Below are 17,504 nucleotides of genomic sequence, written 5' to 3'. Positions count from 1 at the left end.
CGTTAAAGTCATGCATAAATAATAAAAAATATTCATTCATTCATTTTCTTCCTATCTACACTCTTGAGGGTCAAAGACAAACACAGCTGACATTGTGCAGAAAGGTGGAGTTCACCACCTGAAACGTTGATTCAAGACCAGTGATCTTCTTGCTATAGGGGGGACTTCATTTTTAATAAGCAGCATCGGCCAAATATTTTTAATTTATCGGCTGATTATTATTTATGTTTACGCATTTTTATGCTCACAAACTTAATAAAAGCCCTCGACTTGCTAAAGCTTTACTTTTTTTCCATCCAAAAGTTTAGTTAAAAGTGTATTTTTCGAGGAACTCATGTTTCACGTATTAAATAGCTTATGAGATATGATGTTATTATTCTGCAGTGCAACGTGTTATTTTAATTAAGAAATGTTTTGTGTCATTTATTATCACGTGTCTAATTGATGTTATCATTAACCACTTTTATTTGATCAGATGAAGGAAAAAACACCAATAAAATTGGTTCAAAAACATCGGCATCATATTTGTGCTGAACTGATTTCTAAAGACAACAGACATTTGTCTGTTGTCTTTCGCTAACATCCATGAATACATTCAATTTAACTTCACTTAAAGCTGCATTAATTCATTTGATTGTTTGTTTGGTCCACATGGGGGCAGCAGAAGCTACAAACACAAGACTGATTTATTACAATCCCATGAAAATATGGCACACAATATCAGTAATTAATGAAAAATAAGATAACAAATTTAACACCTGATACGATATTCATCCTTTTTTGAAGAGCCACTTTGCTGTTCACAAACTCCTGAGGGAAATGTGTTGCTCTCTAGAACTAAATACTTCAACATTAGCTAAAACATTAGCTAAACATGAGCTAAAACTTTAGCTAAACATGAGCTAAAACTTTAGCTAAACATGAGCTTAAACTTTAGCTAAACATGAGCTTAAACTTTAGCTAAACATGAGCTAAAACTTTAGCTAAACTTTAGCTAAAACTTTAGCTAAACATTAGCTAAAACTTTAGCTAAACATTAGCTAAAACTTTAGCTTATTTTTTCCATTGTTCATGTTTACATAAAAAAACAGTAGAACGATTTTACAAAGTTAAAAGGAGCAGTAACAACTAGAGGTGGCTGTTGTCTGTGGGTCTGTTTGCAGCTTTAATTTTCTTGTTCTTTATCTATGACAGAGTGAGCGAAGCTGCAAAATAAAATGTAAGAATTCCAGTTCTGGACATTTCAAACATCGCGGTACTCGTTCTGAATATGAATCATCACGTTCTCATTGCCTCAGAATCAAAACAGCCGACCCACTGAGACGTTGTACCTGTTTGCCAAGCGCAGTGATGTCTCTCTCGAACGCGGCGTGCATTCTGTGGAAAGACTCAGCTTTGCTGAAGTCCTCCCCCAAGTCATCAGGCAGCTCTTTCTTCTTCTCGTGAATCTGAACCACCAACTCCTTCCCATCATCAAAGTACCTTAGTGATAAAAAAAAAAAAAATTCGATCTCTTTAAAATCTCTGGTTCACTGTGTATGTGTGTGTGTGTGTGTGTGTGTTATCATCGCATTCATCATCCTACTTACGATGATAGATGAAGCTATTACATTCAAGTTAAATTCCTAGTGACATTACCGTCACAGTCAGATGTTTGCGGGGTTCTTTCATTAATCATTCCACGTCTCAAACACTCCAGATGTCAATATTATTATAACTTGTTCTAGACGTTGCATTGCAGGGGTCACACATTTCAAAAAAAACTTTATGGCATCGATCCAGATCGGTACAGTTGACTCACTTTAACAGTTCATAAGATGCTGTCAGGAGCTGAGCGCGTGTGTCGATGAGCTCCAGCAGATCCGCCCAGCTGTCGTTGATGCTGTCTTTCCACTCGGCCATGGTGGCCGCCTCCGCGTGACCAGCCTCGATCAGCTCGTCTATCGTCTGGTTGACCATGTCCACTCGCTCCTGTCCCACCATCCCTGTCTCTCGAGCAAACTCTCTAAACTTTTCCCTCAGAAGCTAAAAGGGAAACACAAATATAATGACGTTCCTCACTCACATTCTGTTCACCTTACACTGGTCTCTCTTTATGTGATAATTAGGGGGGTTTAGATCAATTGGATTTTACACTTTTCTTTTTCCTGAAAACCAGTGATTTTGGCGATAATGGACCAATACTGACACTGAATATTGTATTTGCTTATCCTTATCAACTGCAACTCGTCAAATTGTGTTAATGAAACCGGATGATACCTCTGATTTTACACCAACTAATGCAAATACATCTTGCTTCTGAGTAGGGCTACAAATATTTATTGATTAACAATCAAATAGAGGATTAATCCCCTCTGAATGTTTTGTGTTTGTGGGCCAAACAAGACATTTGAGGATTTTCTGACATTTTATGGACCAAATAACTGAAAACAAGCAACAGATTAATCCTTCATGATAATAGTCACTCTTTGTAGTTCTACTTCTTAGTTTAGCTCCACCTCCAAGTATGAAAAATGGCTTATTTAAATAGTCAAATCAAATAAAAAAAATAAATAGACTTTATTGTCCCCACAGGGATTTTCTTTCTGGGCTAAAACAGCTGCAGAACAATGCATCGTACGGCCGAGGCAACAAACAGCAAACAAAGGACATATAATTCACAGAATATAAATAAAAATACAAGAGCTGAATATTGCACCTGCCCTAAAAAAATTAGCATTGCACCTGCTGTAAAACAAGTAAAAAAAAAAATAGTAAAGAATATATTAAAATGCATTATGTTAAATGTGCTTGTTTTGTGTGTGTAATACCGTGACGTGATCCAGGTCCTGGCCCATCTCCTGAGAGGAGGCCACTACGTCTCTCTCAGCGATCCAGTGCTCCAGGTCCTCCACCTCGCGGCTCAGCAGGAAGTGGTGGAAGGTGTGGGCCAGCTTCTTCCTGCGGTCCTCAGCCAGCTCCTTCAGCCCGGCGTACTGTTTATCCACCTGGCCCTGTCGCCTGATGATGCCCTCACTGTCGACAAGGTAAAGACAGAAGGACAGAGATTAATGAGATGAAGATAAGGTGGAGGAAATGAAAAAAAGGGGGCTAAGAAATTGGTTTTAAGTTTACCCAAGATCGGTTGTATGATTGGGACACAGGAATTATCGCACTTTACATGTTTGTCTCCCTTATCAAGCAGAACCACAACTGACTGGGACAACAAGAGGGAAATGACAGTCATTTTTCTCAGCACACACCCGTCAGGATGGTCCTCAGCAAACATCTTTCCGGCGCGGTCAGCCAGCGTCTGAATGGAGTCGGCGTAGTCGTCCACCGCCTGCTTTAGGATCGTGTGGCGCTTCAGGGCCAGCTGGGAACTTTGCTCGTCCTGCAGAGACGAGAGGAGAGGAGAATAGGGAAGAAGCAGGGCGATGTAGATGAAACACAGCCACACATTACAACAAAACAAAACACTCCACATGATCTCTGTCACTTATCAAAGCATGACAGCGTAAAAGTGGATTATGTAATCCAAAAGTAATCCCTGTCAATCGTCATTAATGAGCCCCTTGAAGTGCATGGTGTTGTTTTCGATCTGCAGAGATACTGCCCTCTGCTGGTATTTAGTTTAAGTTAAGTTCCTGGGCGGCAACATTTGACCAGAGTGTTTATATCGTCCAGCCAATAACACTGGAGTCTGGTCTGTGGTCTTTCTCTATTTTCAGACCAAACAAACTGATCCGCAAGGCCAGTAACGTTGTGGGGATTGAGCTGGACTCTCTGGTGGTGGTGTCGGGGGAGGCGAATGTTGTCCAAGATAAGGACAAGAAACTGGACAATGCCTTTCACCTGCCCAGTGACATGCTGGCCAGTCACGGGAGCAGCACGTTCAGTGAGAGACTGATATCACCCAAATGCATCACTGAGCGACACGGGGAATCATTTCCTGCCTGTGGCCATCGAACTGTATAACTCCTCCATTTAACAGCATTTACTACACAACACAATATTGTTGCACACAGAGACAGACTGTTCTTATTTATCATATTGATAATGTTTTTATTTGATTTTTAATGTTTCATAATCGGTATTTTATTTCATGTGACTTACTTTCATATATAATTACTTCTATTTTTTTGTAATACTTGGTAAATTCTTTCTTGTAACTGTATATCTCCTGGAGCAACTGTGTGAGCGCACAATTTCCTCCGGGATTAATAAAGCATTCTGATTCTGATTCTGGCGCTTGTTTGACCTTTGTATCAAACAAGCTGCCACTTCCCTCCTATGAAAAGCTGTTTAAGGTCCAGTGTGGTCCAGTTTATCATCAGAGACTCCTTCGGAGGAGGGCACAACTTTGCCTCTGCTGTGTTTACACCAGCCCACAATTCCTTCATAATCGCTCTTTCATGGAGGGGGAAAAGCCAAACCGTGTCATCATGTTACTGCATGCAGTGCCGCTTGTTATTCGCATTTAAATGATCCAAAATTTGATTTAAATGATCCAATCTAGTTTTTTTTATACATCTGTATCCAGGTCACTAAGTGAAGCAGCCTGTTTTCACAGTCATGCATGGCGCTGCCTCTGTTCCTCACCTTGGGTTGTTCATCGGCGATCATGTAAAGCTCCTGCTCTCCTATCCAGGCTTCGGCTTCATCCGCATCATTGTAGTAGTGCTGGGCCAAGTTGGAGCCGTTCAGCCTCTCCCGGCGCTTCGCCATCTCGTCCTGCAGCCGGGCCCACGCCTCTTCCAGCTCCTTCAGCTGGTCTGTGATTCGCTCCGCCTCCGGTCGGCCCTCGGCGCTGGCGGCCGCCGCCATCCTCCTGCCTCGCTCAAGCACTTCATCCACCCGCGGCTGGTGGCCCTCGATTTCTCTCTGTAATGTCTGGTGGGGAGAAAAAAAAAACAGACATTAAGATAAAGTCCAAGTGGTATTCCATTACCGACTGCAACTTTTTCCGTCAAGTCATGTGACTTAATTAAAAGAAAAAGGGACAGTTTTTATCTCGCAAAAATGCATTAGTGCATTACTTTTCAAACAAGCCATTTTGCAGGGATCACTCAGAAACTTCCTCCAATATTTTCTGACATTTTATTGGCTTAATAATTAAAGGAAAATGAATTCAATGCAGCATCACGTTGACGTTGTGATTTCCGGCTAATCCCCACCTGGTTCTTGTTCAGCAGCATTTGCACAGTTTGGAGATTGTGGCCGTGCTCTTGTGACATTGCCACAGGCATCCTCTCCTCTATCCAGAGCTTAGAGGGAAAGAGGTGGAGAAGGAGAAAAAGAAGAAGATTATGATGATAAAGAAAGGAAAAAGCAGACATGGGTATCTTTTGAGAAAACAGCCTTACAGCTCTCTGACGCACTTAATTACAAAAAGACCATAAGACCGTATAATTTGTGGCTACATTTTTACACCTTTCCAAAATGTTTCCAACAACTCAACAGTAAAAATCCTTCTTTAAGCCTCCACTTCCACTGAGTCAAGTGGATTTATGTAGCGGAACCAAAAAGGTTTTTAAAGCTTTTACCCAGATTCACCTGGAGAGCCAATTTCATGGAGAGAGCAGGTGGTACTTACTATCGTGCATACTGATTCTACTTTTCTGTAATTGAAAACCTTATTTCCAAATTAATAAGTTATCATTTTGGGGAGTTAAAAAAAAAGGTTCAGACTTGAATACATTTAAATATTTAAGTCTAAAGAGTTCCCTCGGAATCGTACACCTTATTCTCCAGTAATTTAATGGTATCAATCATACGCGAGAACAGGGAGTTCTGACTGTTAAAGGTTTGCTCTGAGATGGAACGCATGCTCACAAGTTCATCAGCCAAGTCTCTGCAGAACTGATGAACAGACTTGGCGGCCTCCAGTTTGCCCTTGCGCTGAGCCAGTGGTGTGAGGAGCTGCTGGAAGTCCGCCTGCAGCGCCTGTGTCTCGGCCTCCAGCTCCGGCTGGTCCTCCTTGCCTCCGCCGTGCTTGCTGACCGCCTCCTGGAGCTCCTCCAGCTCCCTCGCACGGTCACGCACCTGGTTCTCCGTCATCTGGCACGGGGAGATATGATTAGAGAGGAAAAAAAAGATAAATCGCCTTTCAAAAAAAAGCCTAATCTGGATTTAGTGGAGGGCGAACACACCGAAAGTTAAGTTTGTCTTGCTTTCTCGTCGCCACTGTTTTCGTATTCCTTCCAATAAATATAGTGATTTTGTTTGTTGCATTCAAATGCAAACTGAAAACCTAAATACAGATCCAGCACAGGTGCTTATTCACTCAAAGCTAATCCTAAGAAATAACGTACACTATAAACTATAAATCATTCCTTCCCATGGTGTGATTTAGCTAAAATATGATTTAAGAGCTGCATGCATCAAGACCATTTTTAGTCACAGCATACAAATCGGAAGCGTGTACTACAGAGATACGGACCTGATGCTTCTTGAGCAGGATGTTGGCTTTCGTCAGGTCTCTAACATCCTCATCTCCGCTCTGCAGCTGCTGCTGCAGCCCACCGAGCCACTTCTTCATGTCAGCGAGGCTCTGGTCGAAAAGCTCGGAGCGGTTGGCGTCGAACAGCAGCCGGGCCTTCTCCTGGGTGGTGGACTCCAGTTTGTCCCACAGCTCGTGCAGCGTGACCAGACGCTCCTTCACAATGGGCTCAAACTCAGGTTTGGACTCCATGAGCTCCTGACCCTCCTGTAGCCACAGAAACAACCAAGAAGAGGAAGACAGTTGGGGGGGGGGGGGGATATTGCAGGCAAATATTAAAGTGTGCATGTACAGTTGGCAAATCTGCCAAGGATGATGTTAAATTTTACGTCTGGTGACTCTTAGCCGGATTATACAAAAGAATGTTTAATCCTGCATGTCAAATATTATTCTGTTTATTATTATGTATGAGACCATACATCCATATTATCTATTAATTGTCAATTTAGAGAGTCCAATTTACCTAACCCCAACCGTGTGGGCCTAATAGATATATTAGGTGCTGTAAATATACAAAAATCCAGAAAATTGTCCTCGCTGTAGACAGTACAGTTATGAGCATGTCCCTGAAAGCACACTGTCTTCACAGACCTGGTCTACTTTGTTGAGCCAGTCCTTGTTGGAGGCCAGCTCGGCCATGAAGGCCTGATGTTTCAGCCACTTGCTGTGGAGGTTCCTGGCCTCATCGTACGACGTGTCCTGAGCTGTGAGCATCTTCTCGTTGATCCAAACGGTCAGCTGCAGCACGGAGGGGAAGAGTAAAAATGGAAAAAAGAAAAAAAGAATAAAAACTGTGCCGAGCTGACATTAAAGTAGTCATTATCTTTTGACAACAAAGCAATATTGTGATTAACCAAACAGGACCTGTGACCTAAATGGGGGGAAAATACAAAGTTCATCATCAAGCACTGCTGTGTTATGAAACACGGAACTATTTTTGTCAAATTGTCGATAATAATCAAGAGAATGATGAGTAAAGGAATTATAAAGCCAATGACAAATGTGCTCGTGATTTCATCACCACTGAAGTGATGATGAACTCACATCTTGAGTGTTTTGCAGGAAGTGCTGCAGGTCACGGTTGTCTCGCAGCTTCTCCGACACCTCCTGAGCTCTTCTGTTATTCTTGTCACGCCTGGAAGTCAAACACAAAGCCAGAGAAAAGACATTAAAAATACAACCACAGACTCCAGTGTGTTTTTTTCTTCCTCGCCAAGACAAACAAGATGCTCCTTCTGCACTCTGCAAAAAATAAAATAAAAAACCTGACACAGTAACTCAAAACAGTCATCTGTGTCTCAGCTACGCTGCGAAGAATCGCTCTCACTTAAGGATCAATATCCATTACAGCGAGCGCCTGTCTTCCAAGTAAATTAGGGGAGTTAAGAGGAAAAGCTCCTGAGCCTCTTCTACTGCCTCATGTTGACACAAATGTTACAGTGATAAGGAAGCTGTTCCACTGATGAGCCAGGTGAAAAATGTGGCTAAATGAACATCTTTGTTTTTCTACAGTGCAACAGATATAGCTATGGGTCTCTTAATTTGGTTAAATGTACATAAATCCTATGTTGATATTTATTACTAATCATTTATTGAATTTTTTTCTGAGTGAAGTGAGTTAAAAACTTATTTACTTACTTATTTATCTTTAATGTTTGTAAATCTCTTCTGTTTTTTTAACCTGATGACTCCTAACCTTGGTTTCAACCCATGACAAAACTATTACAAACTGGAATTTCCCCCAAGGGTAAGTCTCTGTTTGTCTGTCTATTGTATTAGCTTTGTAATTTAATTATGTTCCAGTTTTTAAAAGCCTATTGTGTAATTTATTGGTTTCATTATTCTTATTTCAACATCTCAAAGTGTTTAAATTGCTTCTGCCTTACTCACCACTAAAAACTTTTAAACTACACTCACCTTTAAGGAGAATAACAATAATATTATATAATAATTATTATTATTTTTAATATATATTAAAAATAGACCTGATGTAGCTCATTATTTGCACATGACTCAAACAGTTGATAACAACTTAGAAAAAGAATTATTCTTTGGCCTCAATAGTTTGAAAAATGATCGCAAATGTGAAGAATTGACAACAAAAGTCCATCTAGTTCAAGACTCTGTTATTAATATCAAATGTGGTTGAAATTCATTCAATCCTGTACTGCACTACAATGACAGGCTGACCGACCGACCTGTCTCTGATTCCGTCCATTTTCTCCTGCACTTTCCCCGAGTACAGGTTGTTACTGTCCACCAGTCGCTGTCCGCCCTGCAGGGCGCCGTCAATCTTGTCCTCATTGGCTTCCATGGTGCTCAGAAAGTCCTCATGCTTCTTTAAAGCTTTCTCTGCGCCGGCCAACGTGTCAGGCCTGTCAATGTGGGCCAGGGTGTACTCCTGTAACAGAGCAGACAAATACATGTCAGGGAGAAGTGGACAAAGACGGAAAAACACAGAGAGCTGAATGTTATAAGACAAATATGCACTACGGGAACTGACCGTGCTGCATTCTTCTGCTCCACATTCTTTCAAGTACCTGTAGCATTGCTAACCCCATCATTATCTAAATGTCATAACTTATGATTCCTCTATTTCAAAGATACACAATTTTGAGACATTACCTAATAATCCTAAATCAAATATCCAAGCAGTGCAGTACCTGGTTGTTGAGGATGGCCTCTACAGCTTTGCCATCGCGCATGAACTGCTGGAAGCCCAGACCTTGGTCCAGAAGGTTCTTGCGACTGTCCCACATCTTCTGCAGTTCACCCCAGCCGCGGCCCATGTCTTTCAGCCTCTGCTCCAGCTGCTGGTACTGAGGGTCGTCCTCCTGACCCACTATCACCTGAGCACCTGTGTCCTTCACAGAGTGATAGTCCTCCTCGTGGTTGTTGATGTCTTCACGCACCGCATCGTGAAGGCTGAGCTCCATCTCAGCTTCTGGCAGCGTGGCAGGCATTTCCTCCGACGCCACAGCCTTCTGGGTCTTAAAAAGCCACGACTGGAAGTCGTCCATGTCTTGGAGGAAGGTCTGTAGCTTGCTGACCTCGCCCAAAGAGTCCTCCCTGTCTTTCAGGGTCTTCTTTAGCGTGTCCCAGGCTGCGTCCAACTCTCCCCTGCGGGCAAAGATGTCCACCGCATTCTCCGGGTGATCCTGAGCAAGCTGGTCCGCCTCGCTCCTCAGGAAGGTTAGCTTGGCTTCAATGGCGGCTAAATCTCTCTCTATGCCAAACAGCTTCCTCTGGATGGTCATGACGGCTGCCAGGTCATTGCCCAAGTCTTGCGTGGACTCGATCACCCGTGTCTTGTCTTTGATCCAGGTTTCTGTCTCGTCACACTCCAGCCCGTAGTTGTGGAGACTAACAGCAGAGTCCACTTTCCGCTTCTTATCCTCCACCATGGCCTTGAAGGCCTCCCACCTGAAAAGAATTATTAAATCATCTTCATTTCGGTTTACTTACATCTTAATTGTACAAGTTATAAGAAATAGTCATTACCTTAAAAAGACAAATGAACCATAGATTTATTTAATTCTTAATTCTACATACAGTATGCGTTGAATTGCTCGTAGTAAATTTTTTCCTGGAGACAAGTTCCTTATTTCTACATCTTCAGCTAACCTGCTATGTTGTCACTAAACGTCTCGGAAATTCACATGATTATTCAGAGATAAAATATTAAAATTTTAATTTTGTGTTTTTCTCTTTGGGTTTAACACTAAATTATTGATCTTGTTCATCAGAAATGTTGACATACTGATGACATAATCTAGCTAACATGCTCAAGTCACCTCTTGTTCAGACGTGTCTGACATTCCTTGACCTCTTTGATACGAGGGTGTCTGCTGTCTTCAAGCTGTTTCACAGCTTTGTTGACGTCGTCAACTCTCGACTGAACATTTGCCATATCCTGAGCCAGAATGCTTAACCTGTGACAGAGGAAGGTGTAAGTCAAAGTTAATCTTAGGACCGATAAGGGTACTGGTAGATAGAGGTGGTAGAAGTTTGTGATATCAGTATAATAAGCATAATAATTAATTTTCTTATTTGTACCTATTCTGTACGACTTCCAGATCCTCCAGCTTCTCCGGCACCTCCAGTCCCACCAACCAAGTCTCCTTCTGGCCCATCCAGAGCTCACATGCATCTGTCTCACTGAAGATGCTGTACAGCGCCATAGTGTCATCAAGCTTCTTCTGTCTCAGGTCAGCCAGAGACATGAGTTCCATGTACAGGTCCTTGATGTCTTTGAGACGTCTCTGGATATCAGGAGTGTTCTGAAGTTCCTCTGGCAGCGCGTTGGCCTGCTTTGATAGAGCATCAATGGTGGCTCCATTCTTAATTGTTTCATTCTTCAGGTCGTTGTGCCTCTTCACTAGCCGCTGTGTGGTGTACTCATCGTGACCTACATCCTCACTGCTCATCTGCCTCTTGGCATCCAGCAGCCAGACCTTGAGTTCATCAGCATCTCCTTGAAACTGGAAGAACCTCTGAGTGTCCTGCAGGTTCTGTTTCCGAAAGGCCGCCAGCTCCTCCAGCTGCTGCCATTGCCTTGCGATGTCGTCCATGCTTTCCTGAACCTTAGGCGAGCCAAAGTGCTTGGCCTGGATCATCTTCTCCCCCTCAGCAAGGACCTGTTCCAGGTTGGCGCGGCGAGCTCCAAGCTCGTCCTCGAAGGCGCTGTGTTTGCTCTGGAGCACCAGCACGCTCGTCAGGTCCTTTCCGTAATCCATGGACGAGAAGATGTGCTCCTTCTCCCTAATCCAACTCTCCAGTTCCGCCACCTCCCACAGGAAGTACCAGAAGCGACGGGACTGCTCCAAGCGGGCCCTTCGCTGGGCCGCCAGGTCACAAATTTCCTGGTAGCACAGCTCCAGGTGCTGCACCCTGTCCCGGATCACTTGAGGATCACATGGCTTATAGCCTGGTGGGGAAATGAGGGACAACATAAATGTTACAGCCTGTGTATTTAATAATTTAATTTCCTATGTTCTCTGACCTGCTCTCGGGATTCTGTAGTCTTTGTCAGTTTAAACTTGGTAGAGCAGGACATGTACTGGTTATGACTGGACAGCGCATGTGATGCTGACTTTTGGTACATGACAATTTGTCATGCTTGATACATGATTATCCCTTAAATATAGGTTATTTATGTGTGAGAAAATGAAATTGCCTATGAATTTGGTCAAATTGTGCTGAAACACAAATAGTTAAACATACAAAATGAGGATGAGTTAACTTATAGAATTTGAATCCATGTATTTTAACCAATATTTCATTTCATATTATAAATATATCACCATATTTGACTAAATGCACTGTCTGAAGCCTTTAAAACCAAGAAGAGCAATCACTGATGCCACATCATGATATGATATCTAAGATCTAATAACTAACTCGTCTCATGTCCTGATATTGACATAATACTGAAATGTTTCCCAACCGTAGTCATCGCTGATAAAAATCACATAATTACAAAAAAATAAAGTGCACTTACTATCTCCATTTGCAAACTTGAGAGCAGCAGCACTGGCGTTATGTACCCTCTCTGCCTGCAGGGCAACATCATTTTCTACCAGGGCATGTTTCTGTAGCAAGTCCTCAACTTCCAACAAATGTTTCCCAAAGTCTGCAGACAGCAGTCGAGCCTGAGGACACATTCAAACAATGTTCAGTCTAGTCTCTGGGAAAATGTATGGTGTCACTTTTTTTACAGTGCTTCATGTTCTGTACCTTCATGTCATCCATCCAGGTGATGATGTACAGCATCTCCTGGAAGATCCTCTGCAGGGTCAGGTTCTTATCCAGGCGCCCCCTACGGGCCTTCAGTAGCTCCTGCAAGTAGTCCCAAAGACGCAGGACGTTGTCTTTCCGTACATCGATCCGTTTGGCGTCATGGTAGCGCTCAGATTCGAGCTCCCTCGAGATGTCCACCAAAGCCTGAACGCGTTCCTCGTACGCCGCAATGTCAGTTTCGATGGCATCGTGCTTCTTCTTGGCGGCCTCCACAGCCGGCAGATCATAACCAAAGTTATCCTGAGGAGCAGAGAGAAGCTCAAGTACAGCATTTAACTACTGCTCATCGTTTAAGACCTGCGGGAGGAGCTAGAGCCGGTAAATATTAAGTCTCCAATTAACAAGAAGACATGGGGAGAACATTTAATACTGCACAGAAAACCCCTGTTTCAACCAGGATGTGAACTGTAAACCTTCTTGCTGTGAGGCACCACTGCCATCCACTGCATCACCGTGTCATGCAAAGTTATTAATATGATACATTATTATAGATTAAACTAAACAAGACACATAGCAGATACATCTGAAATACTGGCTACACATAATAAGTGGTCATGAAAATGTTATCAAACACTTAATCTTCCTACAGTTTTAATATGTGAGCACATTTTTACTAATGATGCTTTTGTACTTGTACTAGAATATAGTTGACAGCAGGATTTGTACTTTATTAAAGTAGAATATTAATACAGGGACATATTGATTTGTTTTATAAAATTTCTGCCATTTCTCACTAACATTTTGTGCTCAGAAAGGATCTGGGTTTTTTTTTTACCCCCATCATCAAACAACCTGTTTCTACTGATTGCTTGAGTTTTCTTGTTGGCCTGACTTTACCTGGGCCACTAGTCTCTGGTTCTCCATGAGCCAGGTCTCCCTCATGGCAGCCTTCCTGTCGAATCTCCTCGCCATCTGCTCCAGCTTCTCCTGTCTGATCAGCTCGTCTCTGAGGACGCGCTCCCGCTCGTTCTCCGCCCTCTCCAGACGCTCCCACGCCTGCACATGGAGGATGAGACGGTTCATAAGGGGTTTGAAGTTCTTGTAAATAAGTCTTGTATCAATACCAGTATCAGGATCCTACCTAAATTAATCATTAGTCTTAAAAAAATGTCACCACCACAACGTAGTGGAACTAAAAACTCACATAAAATAGCACTGAAACACAAACGCAACAAATCCTCAGATTAAAAACAAGCAAGTGCCAGCAAATGTTGATGGTTTTTGCTCAGCATGGCAATATCCAAGACAAATGATCACAATTAAAATAATTCATTCACAAAATGTATTACATTGCTGCTAATATACTAATTCATTACTGGAGTGAATGTTTGAGCGGCAACTGGGAAAATATTACCAACTTTGAATAATCTCAGTAAGAAATAAAATAAAAAATGCAGTTCTGCCAGGCATTTATCAGCATCTATTATGTTTTTGATGAATAAGTTTGTAAAATGACCATTATAGTGTAATTACATGTTTTTTTGAGGTGCTAAATTAATTAATTTTTGTCAATCTAAAATGTGCCATAATCTGATAGTCAGAACTCCATTTGCATTTGCTGTTTTTGTTTCGCCGTGTATGCTCAGGCGTCTCACTCTGTTGATATCTGCGACCAGAGCGCCCTCTTTCGGTGTGTACGCCCTCTGGTTGTTGGCCCTCATGCGGCTCTGGATGGTGAAGAGCAGAACCTCCAGGTTTCCTTTCTCTTGAAACCTGAAAGAAGACGAGCATAAGTCACACGAGAGTGTAACGCTAAGTCACAGGAGGCCAACTCAACGAAATAACATATGCAACTGAAAATGGAATTGCAATGCAGTGGTTTTGGCATCCGAGCTTGACTCACTTGGGCGGCTTCTCCACCGTGCGGTAGGTGTTGAAGGCCTGAAGCTGCTGCTGGACTCCAGTCAGAGAATTGGCAAGTTTTCGGTTGTTCAGCACGAGGATAGTCTGCTCAATCCAAGTCAGCAGGTCTGACGCAAGAGTCTCGTACTTGTCAATCATCTTCTCCGTCTCGATGGCGTGATCCAGAACCTGAAGAAGCAGGAGACAGTCAGGAATGCAGGTTCCACACAACAAAGAAGAGTGGAGTCTACGTCACGTTTCCATCTCACCTTTCCAACTCTCTTGCCCTCGACAGCGAGCTGCTTCATCTTCGAGAAGTAGTGGTAGAATGCCACGACATACGTGATGATGGACTTCTCATCTGGATTCTCCGTGAACACATCTATACAACAAGACAGAGTCAGTAAAAGCCAAAAGCCAGAGGCATCACTGGTCCCGCTTGTCACACTTGCCTTCTGGGTCTAACAATTTGGTCACACCAAGCTTCTGCTCTGCCACGTTGAAGGCGTTGTGAAGGTTGTGGGTCGGATTGGATCTCTTTAGAGTACTATAGTCGAACAGATCTGGCCTGGGTGAAAAATATTGAGAGAGAAGCAAAGTCAGAAGAGTTGGTGAGACAGAGGAGATGAAGAAAAACAAAGAAGAGCAGGAGAGACGCTGAGCAGATGGGTTTCATGTACTGGGAGGTGGTGAGAGTGGACCTGGCCATTCATCTTTATCCTTACCGGTGTTTGTGTATGAGAGCGTTGAAGGCCATGCCGTCCTTCCAGCTGGTGGTGAAGTTTGTGATGTTGACATTGGGGTATCTGCAAGACAACAACCACGGGACGTCACTGATGGAACATGCTGGATATTTCTGCGGAGCTCAGTGTCTGGAAGTCTCAGTGTGTGATTACGCATCACTAACAGTCACAGCTAAAGGTTCAAGAAGATGAAAGAGCTTCTACTTCAGGAGCAAATCCACTTTTTACTCCATAGCGTTGCTGATTTTGCTGATTCCATCCATTTTCAAACACTTTATCCTCCACATGAGGGTCAAGCTCTGCAAAAGGCAGGGTACACTCACGTCTGCCACACTTTTAGAGCTTTTAGTTAAGTTTTTAATTACGGCACTTTTTACACAACAATCATTTTTTAAACTACAGCTGTGCACAAAGCCTGGCTTCACATTGACACCCATGTTTCTGAGGGTATTTACAACAGCTTGGTTAGGCCGAAGGTCACTCATCCCACTTACCCTGCAGTTTTCATCTGACACCACAGAAGAAGAGCGTCCTTGGCCGAGCGTGTCTCCTTCTGGTCGGCCTGGCCCGTTTCCACGATGATGTCCTGAATCTGATGATGAAGAACAACAAGCGCAGCTGGATGTTAAATAATGAAAGTTAACTAACGAGTGTGATATGCTTACAAACATAAACAAGTCAAGTCTTTAATCTCAGAAATCTGATTTTAATCTCAGAATTCTGACTTTAATCTCAGAATTCTGACTTTTTCTTTAATCTCAGAATTCTGACTTTTTCTTTAATCTCAGAATCCTGACTTTTTCTTTAATCTCAGAATTCTGTCTTTTTTTTCAGAATTCTGTCTTTATCTCAGAATTCTAGCTTTAATCTCAGAGTTCTGTCTTTTTTCAGAATTCTGTCTTTATCTCAGAATTCTAGCTTTAATCTCAGAATTCTGACTTTAATCTCAGAACTCATGCTGTTTTATTATTTTTTTCGTTCATTTTTTTTTACATGTGGCCCTAATACTCTTCCGTAGAAATTAAAATAATTAAAATGATATCTTCTTAATCTTATAAGCTCTTTTGTTTATATATTATCATAAATAAGATGACACTAATAGAAAACAGGGGTTAACAGTTTATAAATGACACAATAAATAAAAAATGCGACTGATAAAAACATGTAAAAACACAAATATCTCTTTGATATACATTGTTTATCGGTTTTGGGGTTGTTGTTTTTTTATCTGTCACTAATCTCAAGTGACAGATCATCAATGTTGTTGTACCGGCTTGAATTACACAAATCTAAACCCAAAGTATAATCGATAGAAGAAGAGGGCTGGTAATTATTGGACTTCTTACTTTCCCACACACTGGGCCAGTAATTAGCACAGTGAAGTGATGTGAGAGACAGGTCCTGAGAGAGGGCTAAATTTAGCCTGCTTTTGGTTCCCCTTGTTCACACAGACTAAAAAGAATCAGACAGGACTAAGTAAACCTTGTCCTTGTTTCTTCATATTTTTTTTGAATAATAATAATGCAGCAGGCCGTGTTGTTTGAGCGAGCTAAAAATAGCGGTGCCGCTGTCAAATTAAAAATAAATATCTGCCCTGCTCTTACAAGAAGATAAAAGGAGTCAAACAGACATGTTCTGATGTTGTGGACGTGCGTCAGGCAGCGAAAACTGAAGTCGGCTCATAAAAGGGAAAAAAGGGAAAGAGCCAAAAACAATCCAGAGCTGCTGGTTATAAACTGGTTCTGTGTTGTGTGCACTACAAAAATTCAAAAAGTCAGAAAGTCCATGATTACATTTAAACACAAATGAAAATGAACATGAATATAATGTAATTATTGCAATAAAGTGTATGTCCGTACTGTGATATAATTCACATGAATGCACTCATATTCATGGACTTGGGTCAGCACCAGCTATTATTTAAAAATTTTCCAATGTTTGTTAGAAACATTTGTATTCAATGCTGAACACAAATGTTTCTGTTGTGTATTTATTGAAAATGTGCATTTTAATAAAAAAATAATGTTTAAATGGGTGAAATGACATTGGAGTTTTCAAGGATGAGATGAAATGTATCCATTTACTCAAATATATCCATATTTTTGCTACACTAGAGATTTCCTGTCTCTATTACCATAATTTCAACAAAATAAATGTCCTTTTTGATTTAACTTCTGTATGAAATTGTAACAACAACCTACTTTGACGAAATGATACCAATATACAGTACAGTATATTGCACAAAGTTTCATATTTTTGTGTTTTGGTGAAAACTGCTCTTCACGGCACATTTTTGAGCTTTAATGTCAGCGTCCTGTTTACATGATAAACGAGAGGGAAGAGCAGCTGAAAACAGTAAGTAAAGACAGAGAAATATGGACTTCAGGCGAAGCTGATGTCACTTTACCTGGAAGCGCAGGATGATGGTCCAGATGAGGCCGAGGATGAGGCGATGGTTGCCGTCGACGATGTCGTGGGACCCCATGTTCTCCAGGTGAACCCTCTGCTCTTTGAGGAACTGCAGAGCCTTGTCCACGTTCTCCAGACAGTGGATACGCATCCGGCCTCTGGTGGGTTTTGGCTACAGGCAAGGGAAGAGGGGAGGGGAAAAAAAGGAGAGGGAATTATAAATAGAAAAG

The 17,504-nt window shown here is 42.0% G+C and overlaps 1 protein-coding gene across 1 annotated transcript in view; it reads right to left on the bottom strand.

The window, feature by feature from the left end:
* The window catches only part of sptb (spectrin, beta, erythrocytic), a 47,502-nt gene that overhangs the window by 12,191 nt on the left and 17,807 nt on the right, over positions 1–17,504 (bottom strand). The window contains exons 4-27 of the mRNA XM_058614912.1: positions 17,273–17,446; positions 15,360–15,457; positions 14,848–14,928; positions 14,575–14,690; positions 14,392–14,504; positions 14,124–14,311; positions 13,876–13,993; positions 13,118–13,276; positions 12,218–12,520; positions 11,982–12,132; positions 10,538–11,408; positions 10,276–10,413; positions 9,145–9,904; positions 8,680–8,882; positions 7,526–7,616; positions 7,073–7,219; positions 6,422–6,688; positions 5,815–6,039; positions 5,157–5,246; positions 4,582–4,872; positions 3,243–3,373; positions 2,811–3,015; positions 1,802–2,025; positions 1,332–1,482 (exon numbers count right to left, since the gene is read on the bottom strand). Of these exons, the coding sequence (XP_058470895.1) occupies positions 1,332–1,482; positions 1,802–2,025; positions 2,811–3,015; positions 3,243–3,373; positions 4,582–4,872; positions 5,157–5,246; positions 5,815–6,039; positions 6,422–6,688; positions 7,073–7,219; positions 7,526–7,616; positions 8,680–8,882; positions 9,145–9,904; positions 10,276–10,413; positions 10,538–11,408; positions 11,982–12,132; positions 12,218–12,520; positions 13,118–13,276; positions 13,876–13,993; positions 14,124–14,311; positions 14,392–14,504; positions 14,575–14,690; positions 14,848–14,928; positions 15,360–15,457; positions 17,273–17,446 (5,295 nt within the window). The remainder of the gene's footprint in view (positions 1–1,331; positions 1,483–1,801; positions 2,026–2,810; positions 3,016–3,242; positions 3,374–4,581; positions 4,873–5,156; positions 5,247–5,814; positions 6,040–6,421; positions 6,689–7,072; positions 7,220–7,525; positions 7,617–8,679; positions 8,883–9,144; positions 9,905–10,275; positions 10,414–10,537; positions 11,409–11,981; positions 12,133–12,217; positions 12,521–13,117; positions 13,277–13,875; positions 13,994–14,123; positions 14,312–14,391; positions 14,505–14,574; positions 14,691–14,847; positions 14,929–15,359; positions 15,458–17,272; positions 17,447–17,504) is intronic.

The sequence above is a fragment of the Solea solea genome, chromosome 18, assembly GCF_958295425.1.
Source record: "Solea solea chromosome 18, fSolSol10.1, whole genome shotgun sequence".
In the NCBI taxonomy this organism is placed as follows: Eukaryota; Metazoa; Chordata; class Actinopteri; order Pleuronectiformes; family Soleidae; genus Solea; species Solea solea.
Note: the sequence above shows the minus strand (reverse complement) of the source record. Positions and strands in the feature narration are given on the sequence as shown.